At 45.7% G+C, this 14,458-nt stretch overlaps 1 protein-coding gene across 1 annotated transcript in view; it reads left to right on the forward strand.

The window, feature by feature from the left end:
• Positions 1–284: 284 nt before the first annotated feature.
• LOC106489840 (exocyst complex component 1-like) overlaps positions 285–14,458 on the forward strand; it is a 43,083-nt gene continuing 28,909 nt past the window's right edge. Inside the window, exons 1-5 of the mRNA XM_013949100.2 lie at positions 285–316; positions 4,548–4,754; positions 6,170–6,297; positions 11,787–11,946; positions 12,387–12,580. Of these exons, the coding sequence (XP_013804554.1) occupies positions 4,631–4,754; positions 6,170–6,297; positions 11,787–11,946; positions 12,387–12,580 (606 nt within the window). The 5' untranslated portion in view covers positions 285–316; positions 4,548–4,630. The remainder of the gene's footprint in view (positions 317–4,547; positions 4,755–6,169; positions 6,298–11,786; positions 11,947–12,386; positions 12,581–14,458) is intronic.

Consider the following 14,458-nt stretch of genomic DNA (forward strand, 5'->3'; position numbering starts at 1 on the left):
CATTCAGAACTTCAAATCTCTTCAGAGAAGCAAAATGAAAATGGAGGGAAACGTTTACCTTGTTTTGCTTTTAGTAAAAACAATTTTACCTCCAGCTACTCTGACACTTTGCTTGCTCGGAACTGCACCTGCTTTCTGCAGCTCTTGGTGTTTGTGTGAGCGATTTCCTGTCCTGACCTCAAGCCCGTTGCTCAGTGTTCACTCAGGTTCTTCAGACTTCCTGTTTTTCTTAAAGCTTTCATTTTACCAACAGTTTCCTGTTCTAAGACTTCTTGTGACTGAAATCCTGCAATTTATCCTCAGCAAGATGTAGCTGGTAAAATCTTTGAATGATCTTCCTTTCACTAACACTATCTTCCTTTCTGTCAGCTTTCTGGATGGATGATGTGAACTTCTGCAAAAATTTCAAGAATGCTTCACTAAGATCTTTATATCTTACAGGTTCTCTCTAGAAAACGAAGGGTTAACTGGCTCTGATACAGACAGCTTTTCAATTACATTCATGGAGAGTATTGTGCTTTCTTCATTAACTTATCAGGGAGCAGTGAGCCCTCTATTACTTTGGCTTTCAATCATTTTCCTTCAGTTGTTGCTCAAGTGCTTTTATAAACGTATTAGTGAGTTCAAAAGCAATAGCGGGTGTAGACAGTCTGATCTCAAGTCTGCCATCCTGTGTACTGAGGTAGGTGAATGCCATCAGAAAGACTGAAAAGCCGACAGGAATGGAGAAACTGAGATAACCTAGTGAGGGATTGCATTCAAAGAGATGCTGTGGTAACAGAACCATTTTAGCAGCAAACTTCTTTCTCTTTTGTCACAGCTATAGAAGGAAAATAGTTTAAATGACTGTGGATGTTATTTCAAGTTTCTCAACTATGTGGCTATGCTGAAAGCTCCATTGCTGTCTAAGGAAGAGAATTTTTGAAGGTTTCTTTCGTTTCAGTTATTTGCAAAGCAACCATGTTGGGTAACAGTAAATTTCTCATAAAAAACTTTCAAAGTCAATGTTCTAAAACTTACTGTTTTCCTCTAATATATATTTTTATTTATCCCTAATTCCTGTTAAAATATTTGCATTAAATGCAACTGTTCAGTCATAGTCACTTTGCTTATTCACTAACCACCTAGATCAAAGACCATGATATAACTGCTGGTTGTTGCTGAGTGTTTATATAGGCATTAACTGACATCTCCTCCCCGCTTTTGATTTACAGTGAAAATACAGGTCCAGGAGTCTTGTATCTGATTAGGAAGTTGTGTGGGAACTTTCCATTAAGAGTATTTTGGATAAAAAAATGCAGTTTATGAACAATCAATGCATTCTTACTGAAAACGTTGCTCTGCTAAGATGACCTAAACAAACTATTTCCTTCTTGTGTTGGGCTGATGCAAATCAGAACATTTTAATACATAAGGCTGAATCAAGTCATTTTGTTCCAACCTGGCATGGAGCTGAGTTTGCCTGAGCTTTCAGGAGGTTGTAATTGGCTATCTTCCTTGACCTCTGTGGGTTGGACTTGGAGGCTAGGTTGTGTTCCCTCTCCCATGAATCCTGTATCTGAGATGCTGTGGTACTTGAGCATTACTTTTAAGGAAGCAGCGAGGCTTTCTGCTCTGGGCTCACATGGCTTGCCTGAGCCCCTCAGCTGGACACCTCTCAATTCAATCACTTCCTTACTACACCTTAGTTTCCTCATCTGTAAAATAGTGGTAATGATACTCTTCTCTTGCAAAATGTCTTGAGGTCCTGGAATGGTTTAAAGCTGGACATTGTGATTTCCTCAGGTGGTTTTTAGTCATGTACATCATAGCCATTCTTGGTCTGTTGAGAACTAAGTTCAGCTACATAAGCAATGCAAGGGGGAGAAGTTGTTTTTCCTCTTCTTAGACTGCAAAACCAACGACTTTGCACTTTTAACTGGGGAGAACTTTCACATGCATGCACACACATTTGGATGAAATGCTTGCCAATAACACATAGGAAGGGAATACAAACACGGCAGTCTGGAGAAATAGCTCCAACTCAGTGACTGAAGCTGCACCTGGGCTTCTCATTCTCTCTATATTACCTCCTTCTAATTTCATATTTATTAGCTGATTAGTTTGGCCATAGAAAAGTTTAAAAGAGCAAGAGAGCAGGGCTTTCCCTGAGAGTTTAGGAGTTGCTGGCTCATAATATTAATTTGCTAATGAATCAGAAAGTGGGTCAAACTTGTGAGGCATCTTCTCAGTTCTGACTCCGTGCCCTTTCCACAGCTGTCTGTTGGCCTTCCAGTTTCACACTCCGCATAGAGTATTTTCTGAGCGAAACTTTCCACCCAGGAGCAGCTCTGGGAAGCCAAGGGGGCTAAGAAAGCTGACGCCAGTCTTTCCGGGGAAATGTGTGCCTTCATCTGCATGACTGTAGGAGACCAGATGGGAACCCATGGGACGCTATGGGGAACTGAGGATGGAAGAGGAGGGGAAGCTGTGACTGCCTGAGACCCCTTTCCCTATGCTATTTCACCATTTAAGGGTGCTTTAGGGGACTGAAGAGGGGCTGGGGAATCCCAGGGCTGTCAGCCAAGGAGGAAGGAAGAGTAGCTGGAGGTTGGGCAGAGGTGAAAGGTGCTGAGCAGAGAACAGCCCAGGAGTGGAGGAGGAGAGGTCCAGGGAACACAAGGACACAGGAAGGTGAGTGCAGACTGTGGAGAGAGGATGCAGCCAGGGTGGTCACTGAGGCTGTGTTTCAAGCCCCACAGTCTTTGCACAGGAGAGGCAGCATGATATCCCTTGCTAGGCACATGGCAGAGGCAGTGAAAGCAGCCCTGGGCAGGAGGGCTTGCTGTCTTTCCCTCCACGCCCAAACTCCTCTGCAACCCTGTGAGCCCATCTGAGGCAGAGTCACCCAGGCAGGGAGGCCTGGTGAGGCTCACCTGGAACAGCCAGGGCTCTTCTTTCACTCCTGCAAAGCTCTGGGTCCACCATCACGCACTGTTTGGTGAGTGCTGTGCCACAGAATCACAGAATCACAGAATGATTGAGGTTGGAAGGGACCTCTGGAGATCATCTAGTCCAACACCCCTGCTCAAGTTGGGTCACCTAGAGCATGTTTCCAAGGATTGTGTCCAGATGGCTTTGAACATCTCCAGTGAAGGAGACTCCACAGCCTCTCTGGGCAACCTGTTCCAGTGCTCTGTTACCCTCACAGAAAAGAAGTTTTTTCTCATGTTCAGATGGAAGAGACATGCTTGAGCTTCTTGGACAGCATGGCAAGTTGCTTAGCTCAATTCAAGCTCCAGGCAGCTGGGCTGGCAAGCTGGTTTGACCTCTGAGGGTTACTGTGCATTTCTGCTGAGTTAGAGCCCCTGGAGTCCTCTGAGATGCAGGACACCCCACAGCCACGCTCCCAAACCAGTGCTGTGCTTATTTTCTGTAGCCCAGCCCCAGCATTCCCTGCAGTACTGACTTAGTCTGTCATGGCATGCCCAGCATGTGCTGATTGCAGGGCACACTGTCTTGGTTTGAGCACTGCACTATTTAACCTAGTAGGGCGATTTCTCGAGCTGTAAGTGCTGACATGATGCGTGCCAACAAAAATAATCAAGTGATGACTTGCTTGTAGCTGCTAACCTGTTTGGCCTGCTGATGGACCTGATCCTGTTTCTCAAGGTACTACACTGAGTTGGAACCAAATATTCCAATTAAAACTTTTTTTTCTTTTCTTGGAAAAAGCAGCTCTCTTTTTGAAGAAATAAGGACATATGTCAGCTTTTTAATGTAAAGTCCATTAAAGATAATAGCTGCTGTTTGCTCTGGAACTTTGCAGCTTAATTTTTTTAAATGCCTTTTTCTATCATCAGTTTTGATTGTCTTCAGTCATTAGAAATGTTGGTGTCTCCAAGTCCCAATGTGCTGTGCAGCTATTCCCAAACCAGAGTAATTCAGGCTTCCTCCATTACTCAGTGCCATGCCCAGGAGTAGCCAGGCCTAGCATACATGCTAGGATCCCATTGACCTCCTTCCTGCTCAAATTTGATAGTGATGTAACTGCATTGGTTGGAATAGCTTCATTGCTGATATACAGTCACATAAATGCCACTGCCAGTCACATAACAGATGCCTGTGCCATTCACTTTTGTCAGTGAACTGATGTGTCAGGCAAGGGTTTGGAGCATATTAAAATGCGGACCATGTATCTTGACCAGGAGGCATGTCTCTTCAGCAAGCTGAACTTTGAGGTCATTTCCTTCAGAGTGAATTGAATGGAAAATTCTCCAGGACCTCCAAGAGATTATTTGAATTATGATACAGTTTCAGTCTTACTTCTGGCCTTACTGGGCTGGTTGCACAGGAGTGTCCTGCTTGCACTAGGCAGGAATTCAGACCAGCTGATTTAGGCAGGAATTCTGACCAGGCCCTTTGGTCTCAAGTCTCTGAGAATTACTTAACACTCATGTTGGCTGCAAGACAGCAGAGACCCATATCCAGTGCGGACGTAATATATTTTATCAATGTGCCATGAATTTATGTGTGAATCAGTTCTCCAGCATGTTTCTGTTTCTCAGGAGCTGCAACACAGTCTGTGGTGACTGGCAAGCATCAGTGTGAGGCACATAACTCCAGCTTGCTGTTGCATGCATACATCACCATGACTTCTCTTTGGACCTCACTGGAAAAAGATGTGTTCAACCCTCAGAACAAGAGGCTGCTGGAAACGGTTCATGTCTGGAAGGCAGGGAAGAAGAAAAAGATGTCCATCCTCTGTGTAGTAGGTAAGAAACCCAGGGGTGGCTGGGAGACAGGTTGAGCTGCAGATCCACGGATGTTTCTTGCAGCTATATTCAGAGACTTTGATCTCTGATGGGCCTTTTCCTAGTTTTGGAGAAGATGTTTGACTTCTATTTGGAATGCTGTATTTTAGGATTTAATTAAGGAAACCTGAATCCAAAGATAGGAGCTTGTGTCACATCAGTATAGTATGTCAAGAACTGGTAACAAGAGCACAAGTTTCCTTTTGGACACATTATGATCTTTATTTGCCTAGAGAGAGTTAGAATCTGTAGGAGAACTCCCTCCATTGAAAGATTATTTTTATTTCCGTTTGTATTAAATCTGTCTTTAGAGGTCAGAAACAAACCTCTTCTAACATAATACATAATTACAGTTTCATTCTCTCTCTCCATAGTTTTGCTGGAAGTTTCAAAAGGACCCAAATGTCTCAGGAATATATATCTATTTGATCAGGATCCAAAGTTGCAAGTGCTTTGGGAAATTTTACATTTCCTTTGGTCTATATATTTGTAGTTGCTTCATCATGCTGCAGCACCTGAGAAGTTCTTGGTGTAGCTTTTTTTGACTGTCTTATAAGGGAGAGGATTTCCTGCCAATGAACTTCTGGATAGCATAGTCACCTACTGTAGGATTCATTTCAAATAATCTTAGCCATAGTGTTTAACCTAAGTGACTTGCCTTAACTCCCTCTGTAGTCAATAGAGGACAGAGGAGTATCTCTAAGGGGTGATACAACTACACTATGAGCAGCATCTAAAATACATGAATCACCTTTGGAATTGCTGGTGGCTCTACACTGAAGATATCTAGATCAGAAGGGATATCTAAATTATAATAATCAGAATTAGGTGCAGGGAATCTTTCCCAGATGAACCAAGAGGTGACTGTAAGCTAATTGACACTGGTACTGAATTTTTACCAGTCAACTCTGCCAGGAGGGCAGGCTTCATTAATGGTATAAATCCGTAAGTATAGGTATCAGTCAAACAATGCACTGACAATGCAGAGAATGTGGTATGCAACTATCATAAATTCTATTGCTAGGACTCTCTTTTCTAGTCACATTTGGACCTTGCTGAAATATGTGCCTTGCATGTAGCACAATGGCTTGATGTAGAACTCTGAAATTATTGGGAATCCCTCCATTGACTTCAGCGTACTCTGGATTAGACCCCAGAGAGCATTTCCCATATGGAAACATTCAACAAATAGGAAAGTTGGCAGAATTCTTGTATCCTCTCTCAATGCAGTGGTCATCGCCCATCTGGTAGTCACAATGCAAAATCAGTGTCCATGTCTCTGTCTGTACCTAGCCAATCACAGAGAACAGCTGTGTAGTGGGCTAACAACAATACCATGTTCTTGTTTTCTTTTGTTTTTCTATCCTCAAACTCAGTGGATGCTTTTAGGCCAATGAAGCCATTTCTAGTGAAGGTCAAGGTAGATCGAGGAGAGCAGTACAAGACAGCCAACAGGTGGCCTTTAGCAGAGCTGAAGATGGTAGATGGCAAGACCCTCAATCAGGTAGGATTTATTTTTTGTGTCAAGGGCAGAACTGGGCATGGTGGTGGGGGAGAAAGGAATATGAAGCTAGAGAGACACAGGCCCAGATCCATAATGGGTTCTGGGTGCTCAAGTCCCCTGGAGGTCAGCCCATGTGTTTGGATGGAGAGAAGAGGGCCAAGGGGGTCTCATGTTTAATCTAGTAATGAACCAAACTGAATGACACTAATCTTGAGGAAATAATCACCAATGAAAAAATTTAAAAGCCCTCTGCCTTTCCTCAGAGCTGCTTCCTAGAGTATCATGAGCAGGTATCTCCATCCCCGGACAGTTCCTCAATCCTACTGCAGTGCTCATTTCCCTCACCTCCTCCAGGGAGAGATGTGTACCCAAGAGGCTGGAATGACTTCCTCCCTCCTGATTCATCCCTCTCTTTCTCTAAGTTAGGAAATGTCATGCTGGCCAGATGCCAGAGGAGAGAGAGCAGTGAGTGGTTGACTGTTGCATTGACACAGCTTCCATTAAAACCAGTGGGCAGACTCCCCTTATCTTCAGGGGCAGCTGTCTCAGGCAGGGATCTTCCAAAGCTCTCTGCAGCAACCCTCATTTAGAGGCTGGAGAGATGGGCTCTGTACAGCACTGATCTTGTCAGGTCTCCAGCATTTGCAGAACACATTGTCAGGCCCATCTGTCGATTCATGTTGACAAAGCTTCCTGTGAGACATTTGCATAGGGTATTTAAAGATTAAATGAAAGCATTTAGTGAAAGAAGGATTATAGAGAGCTGGAGTGAGAGGGTGCTATGAGTTTGCACTTTTAGGGTGACATGAAGTTGTTTGGGAAAGAAAGCATGGACAAGATATCCCCTTTCTCCTGCTGGGCTGGCAGAGTGTTGTTAAAGTTGTTATAATTAGTTTTTTTATTAGTGTGAATGTTCCGGAGCCTTGGCAAGGTGCCTGGGGTTTCACAAGCATAGAAATAAATGAGAAAAAGAATAGCTTTCCAGCTCAACATCCAGGACAAATAAAGTACATCTGCACAGTGTGCCTGAAAGGAAAATCACTCTTGCAGGTTTGCAGGGCATCTTGATCCTACAGGTAGAACTAAACTGATATTCCATTGTCTTATGTCCTTCCATGCACAAAGAAACAGATACTTTAATTCTGCCTGAGCTTGCTTTCAGCAGATGAGCCTGACTCCACCAAGTCTTCTAAACTAACTGGGCTCCTGAGGAGTTTGCAATGGATGCCTCCAGGTCTTTCAGTCCTCTCCCCCTTATTTGCAAGCTCAATAACATAAAGTGATCATATTCTATCTTAAAGTGTTTTATAATTTTGAAACCCCTCCTACTGGGAGGCAAATGGATAACTTCGATGTCTTGATGGCTAAAGCCTTCTTATGACTTCCAGCCTGTATTCCTAGCTACATCATCCCTGTTTGTTCTTGTGCCAGGGCTGTCCTTTAGATTAGACAGCTCTTCTCCCTTGCAGATGTATTTTTAGATTGCAGTCACCTCCCCTATTAACCTTCGTTCTGGTAGGCTAAGCAGACCAACCTCTCAGTCTCCTCTTCTGTGTTAACTTCTCTGTTTCCTTCATCAGGACAGGAGCCCTCTTCTTTGCCTCTTCTAGGATAAATTCATCTTTCTTGAACGCAGATCATCAGAATGGTCCCTGTTATTCTTAAAATGAGATCTGCTCTCCAGCTGCAGCAACTGCACAAGATCCCCAGGCAGAGGAGAGGCTGGAGCTGTAGGCTGCAGCCAGGACATGTTGACATCTCTCAGGGCCCCAACACAGAGACTCCAGTACAAGGCAAACTCCCCAAGTTAGCACAGTCCCTCCCAGTTGCACGGCTTGACAGGTCCATTAAACGAAAGAAGGGCCCTTCACTGTTGCAATGCAGACAGTAAGGACTACAACCAAACGCCAGCTTATGAGTCAATATTCAATACACACATCACGGGCTTGGTCATCAGGCCTGCTTTGGTGCACTGGGAGCCTTCTGTCCCCTGGGACCAACAAAGGCCTGATACTTAAGTCCAGAACTGTTTAAAGCTACAGCTCCCATGACAAAACAGTATTAATATTTATGAAGCGATTAACGGATGCCTCCCTGCTTTAATAGCTCCTCATAAGGCATGCTATAAACCACACTCACTGTAAATTCCTCCCCCAGACATCACAGCTTCACACTGTTCCAGGGGCTGCTACCAAGCCTGCAAAGCAGTGTGGGGGTGAGATGTATTGCTTTAAGATGTTTAGAAAGCAAGCCTCCAAATACTGTAGGACTGCACAAATCCTCATAAAGTCTGTGTCTGTTATTATGATTAGTATCAATAGTAATAAGAAGTGCAGCTTCTGAGTTCTTTAGAAGATGAGATCAGGCTATGCCACATTGCTAAGGAGATGGTGCAGGAAGGCATTTCTTTCTGTGGGATGTTCCTTGTTCAGCAACCTCCCTTATTCGCTCCACGCACACATACCAGTTAGTGGCAAATACTAGGTCTCCCACGGCTGGAGTTCCCTTCCATGGGGCCACATCCTTTGGGCATGGATATATAGATATTGACACATAAAAATGTAAATGTAAAACAGTGTGGGGAAACGCCAAGGGCACTCTTTTTCCAGGCCACGCTCCTGTTCTTTCAGGTGACCTTCTGGAGAAGCCAGAGCTGGGGTGCAGCTGCTGCAGCACAGAGAATGGGGCAATGTCTGTTGTAGCAACTTCAAGAGCACAGAACTTCAAGAGCTCCTGGGCAACGAGCCCTAGGTGACCCTGCTTGAGCAGAGGGGTTGGATTAGATGATCTCCAGTGGTCCCTTCCAACCCCAACCATTCTGTGACTTCCCACATCCCAGAGAAAACCCTAGATGAAAGAACATCCCTGAGATTTGTGTTAGGACTGGAGGGAGAAGCTGGACTCTCCCCTACTTCTTTGTCAGGCTAGGCCACTGTTTCCCTTGCCTTACACAGAATGAACTCACATTGTCCTTGTAATAGGGTAGCCAGACTGGAGAGGAGGACGTAGTCCTGTCAGCGAGGTCAAGTTACAGAGGCTTCATGAGCTTGGAGTTTTGCAGAGGTTAACATCACTTTCTCTGAGCTCCTGAATATCCTGAGCCACTGCATTTCATTGTGGTAACCTGAAGTTCTCAGGAAACCAAACTCAGGGGATATCCACACTCCTGGCTGTGTTGGGAGATAAAAATGCTCACAAGGCCAGTATGACTTGGGGGACATTGCCTCCTGGCCATAAATCTGTTTGTGTCAACAAGGAGGATATATCAACCAAGAGTCAGACTAAAAGACTGTATGGCCCATGCCAGAGCTCCAGCTCCTTCTGCTTTTTTCCAGTTTTTAACTCCATCCAGCCCCTGATGGTTCACAGGAAGGTGAAAGTAAGCCCCTAGATCCAGACTGACAACAGCTGGGGAAAAAATCCTGTCTGGGGCCAGGCTGGTGCCTGATGGGGCCTGGCCATGTGTGACAGCCCAAGGGATGTAGACCCCAGTAGGCAGTATGAAATCATCCTGTCCTGTCTGCTCTGCACTGAGATGAGGGCTCTGAAACTATTAGAAAAGCATCTGAGGCACCAGCTCCTGTGTAGGAGGACTGTGTTGGCACACTTGAGTCATTGTGTCAGAAGAGGGCACCTGGCATCCTTTTTACTTTCGTTATGGTTCCCAGAAATTTTCTTTTCCAGGCTTACAGATAAGCTGCAGCCAGCTCTCTAAAACCTGTGTTTAGAGCAGCTACTGTGACTACCAAGTGACTGAAATAGGGTATTTGAGGGGCTGGCTTGCTTTTTCCTCCTCCCCTGCTACTTCAGTGAGGCCCATGCCAGACAAATGCCTCCTGAGTAACTCTGCCATTGTAGAAAACAAACACTTTCCTGCAAAACTGCCCTTCCACTGGTAGAAATGGGACCACTGGGAGATGTTGTGTGAAGCATACATGTGAAGCCCCACAGTGCTGTGGGACAATGTCAGGACAGAGCTTCTGGAGAACTGTTTCTGGGTTTTCTCTGGATGTTCTCAATTCTTGGGTGAAGAAAGGTTTGAGATTCCAGGTTGGATGAGAATTGCAGAAGGGAACTTCTGCAGTGGCAGGCAAGGTGGGTCTTGAGCTTACTCTGCAGCCTTAACTCTAAATGCTTTGAGCTTTCTCATTCAGCACATCATTAAACTGCAGAGCTTGTTGCCACAAGATGCCAACACTACGTATAGGTTCAGAAAACCATTAGATGAAATCAGGGACGGTAGGTCCTTCAAGGGTTGTTGAACAGAGTGCTGTAGATACAACCTCCGGCTCAGCAAGCTGCTAGGTCACAGGCTGTTGGAAGCTGGCAGGGAATCCTGAGGGCAATATAAGTGTGGATTTGCCCTTTGAATGCTTTTCTCCCAAGCATCTGCCACTGTCAAAATTCATCAGTGTTCATCCACCCAAATCTGCAGTAAAAGGTGAGAGATTTATATAAACTGAAAAGAATCCAGCATACTGGAACAGGATGTTGGGACTGGCTGAATGCTTGGTCTGACCCGCTATGGGTGTTCTGCTGCCCATTTCTAGTGTCAAAATTTCTTTGTATCCTTTTATTTTCAGTGCTTTTATCATCCCTATCATTATGTGTAGAGTGCCATGAACACACCTCTCAAACCCTATTCAGTTGCCCTGGGATTGCAGTCCAGGGAAAGAGGTCTTTATCTGCAGGAAAGAAACATAAGAAAACAGAGCTATTAACTGCTGTTGACTAGAGAAATCATCTGCTGTCAGCTTGGAAGTACAAAGCATGTCAGGGAATTCGTTATTTGAAAGAAATCAGATCAAATGTTTGCCATCAATTACACTTGGCATAATACAGCTGGTGTCCATTGTATCTGGTGTTGCTGGGGATGCTGAGGACAATAGTTCATTTTAGCCCTCCAGCAGATCTGGGCCTGGCTACACCCGTGCAGCTCCAGCAGAACCAATCTAGTCATTGGCATGATGTGGCCAGGCAAATGAGAGGAGGAAAAGTAGTGACGTGAGAAGGAAAATCTGAGTTGTCAGGGTCTTAACTTCAGCATCTTTGCCGGCGTGGCATCCCTTTCTTGTGGCTAGAAATGCCAGCCCTGCTTGCAGCACCTGGTCTCCCTGTAGGCACCATCCTAACACCTGTGGGCTGGGCTCCCTGTTATGTAGCCTCCGGGAGGTGTCAGGATCGTCTCCCCAGCTGCCACTGGGCTGTGCAGGCTGCTGGCTCTCCTGTAACAGCTAAACCCTGGGCCCATCTCCATTTGCAACGTGGCCTCCCAGGGCCACTGAAAACCCCAAAGCTTGAAACTGTAGCATCGGGGTGTTGCTCACCCCTTCCCACCTCCTTCAACCTACAGGTGCATTTCCTCATAGTACGCAAGTTGTTGTCACAATGTTTGGCAGCTGCCATTAAAATGGGCTGCAAACCTGTTAAGTGTATGTGGTATGGCAAGCGCCTTTTAATTGCTGAGGTAATTAACTGTTAACATCCAGGCAAGCCTGGATTTTGATCTGCAGTTTGATAAGGTTTACAAGTGGACTGCTAGCAGCTTTGATGAGAAGAAAGCCTTTATCAGATGCTTGTGGAAGCTGAACCACCGATTCCTCTCCAGTCGTATCACATTTGTCAATGTCCCTTCCTGTACAGTAGAAGGTAATTATGTTTTCTTGTCGCTCTCACTCAGAGTGGGCTTTTTTCCATCATCACTATATCCCTCTGTCCTATCAGTATATTTGATTGGAATTGGATTTGATTGCTCATCTCTGAAATTCGTCTCAGCTTTGTTTGACAAACATGTAAATGTGTCCCTGCACACTCCCCCAGAGAGGTCAGCAAGTGAAAACACAGCCAGAACTCAGATTAAATGTCCATTTTGTCCCCCTTATAAAGCTAACCCTTTATCCCATCCACATCTTTGCCTTGCTTGCTGCATGCTGTGATTTTATTCAAACTGATCATCAGGCTGAGACCACTGGACTTACATCACTTGTGACCCCAAACCAAACTTGATGAGACCTCTGGGATAGCAGAGCTAATAAAAGGACCTAACTAGAAGTCTGTGGTCATCTCTGTCTCTCACCCTCTCCATGCAGGGAGACAAAGGCACCAAGAAGACAGGAAGGACACTGCAGAGACTGAAAGTCAGGAAGAGCTCAGTGCATACCAGGAGATGACCCCAAAGGAAGCAGCTGACATGTTGAGGCTGATGGAAGAGTATGAGCCCATTGTGAACAATTCTGTGGCCTTTGCAGAGCAGCTAAGCAATGATCTCCACGTGCTGGATGAGGTAAGGGGGTCAAGGACTATGATTCAAGAGAAAAAACTTTGTCTGGCATAAAGGGAAACTGGACTGAGTCACTGGCTGTCAGCAGCTCTTGTGTTTAAGCATTTCATCTGAGAGAAAGTCATTCTAGTGATGTAAAATTTCAGCTCAAAAGGCATCTCACACTGAAGTCAGGAGGACACCACTACTCACTTCTCGAGGGTCAGTGTTTGTCCCAGCGTGCACTGTACTGGGGCTGCCTGTCTCTTTCAGGAGCTAAGCCAGTAACTTTTTAGGGGCCTGCTCTCAGAGCCCCACAAGCCTGAAGCAGAAGTCGTTTTTTTTGACTAAGGATTTCAAAGGCACGTCTGCTGCAGCATGCAGCTCCCAGCAGGAAAATGCTGAATCCCAGTCTGATCCCAGCATCTGTATTGCAGAGAATGAGTGCAGTTGCTATAGGGTATCAGACCAACATTAGTGAGCTTCTGTTATATCCAGCAGTGAGATTTGGGGGAGATACTTCCCAGGCACAGCCATCCAGACAAGTCTGGGGGACTCGGGAAGGCCTGAGTGCATCCTGTAGGAGGTAGCCAGGTGATACACTGGGGCCAACAAATACTGCAGCCTGGCAGCTGAACACCAATATGTCTGTCCCTGCTGAGCTTACCCATCCTTGGACACTAGCTTGAGTGGCCTCTTTCCAATGACTGCAGAGGGAATATAGAGACTGACTGACTCAGCTGTAGACATCTCGGGCAGATGAAATCCACTGTCAGTTTTTCAGAGAAGGAAAACAAAAATAGTGGCACATACCCAGGATATTGATTTCAGTCTGTACATGAACATGTGCTTGAGGACATCAGAGTCTTTGTTATGGGAGATGACAGAGAAGTGATATATCACTGGAAAGAGAGGAAGAGAGAGGGATAGACTTTTGCTCAGCAGCAGTTTTTTCCAATTAAGAGTCTGAACAGAGGAAGCCCAAGAGGTAGAAACCATGAGATAAGGAACTGTGTGGAATTATAATTTCTGAGGGCTGTGCAGGGATGGGTTAAGGACTAACAGTGGAGAAAAATGAAGTGGAGCTTTCTGGGGCTGACTGAAGGAGGTAGATGAAATTGGGGAGCTCTAGGATCTCATTCTGATTGCAAAGAAGGTCTAGGTGACCCACTCAGGCAGCATGAATTAGGCCTATCAATTCTGTAGCCACCAGTGCAAAAGGAAGTTGTCCTGGGGCACTGCCTCTGGCCCTTACTGCTGGATCTACAAGCTGCACCTCCAGCAAGGTCAGGGTTCAGCAGGAACCTGGAGCAATCCCACAGCCTTAACCACATCTGGAAATAATACATGGAAACTGTCCTGAAGTGGAAATGCGGTGACTGTGTCCACAGTGTGTGTGTGTGTGTGTGTTCCCCTTTCTGTCTGCAAAGCTGAAGTCCAACCCGCAGGCCAGGGTGTCCCCTGGGGAGGGCTAGCCTGCCAGACACATCTGGGCACTGAGAGCTCCCTGGGCTCCTGCCAAACCCATGGCCAGGTCTGCAGCTCGTGGCGCAGACAGTCCAGTGCAGCCCTCAGCAAGCAGGATGCACAGAAGCAATGGGTACAGGTCTTTCACTTTGCCATGACGGAAAAGAAGTGAGGGCTACCACAGACACACCAAAATTCCTGTCCTGTCTGTGCTCTGCTAGAGCTTGTGCACATTAGTTACCTTGGGAAGCTGAGGACAGAGACTAGCTGGGTGGGAAGGACAAAGCCTGCTGAGCAGGGAGGAAGGGGATGAAAGTGCATGTAAAAAATAGGGGGTGATGAAGAGCAGAAAGGCTGGTCTGACAGGTGGGAATTCCTGGGAAAAGAGGAAAGGAGCAGTGATGATCCCTGGTGAGAGAAAGTCAGCAGCTGGAG

The sequence above is a fragment of the Apteryx mantelli genome, chromosome 13 (assembly GCF_036417845.1).
Source record: "Apteryx mantelli isolate bAptMan1 chromosome 13, bAptMan1.hap1, whole genome shotgun sequence".
NCBI classification, from domain to species: Eukaryota; Metazoa; Chordata; class Aves; order Apterygiformes; family Apterygidae; genus Apteryx; species Apteryx mantelli.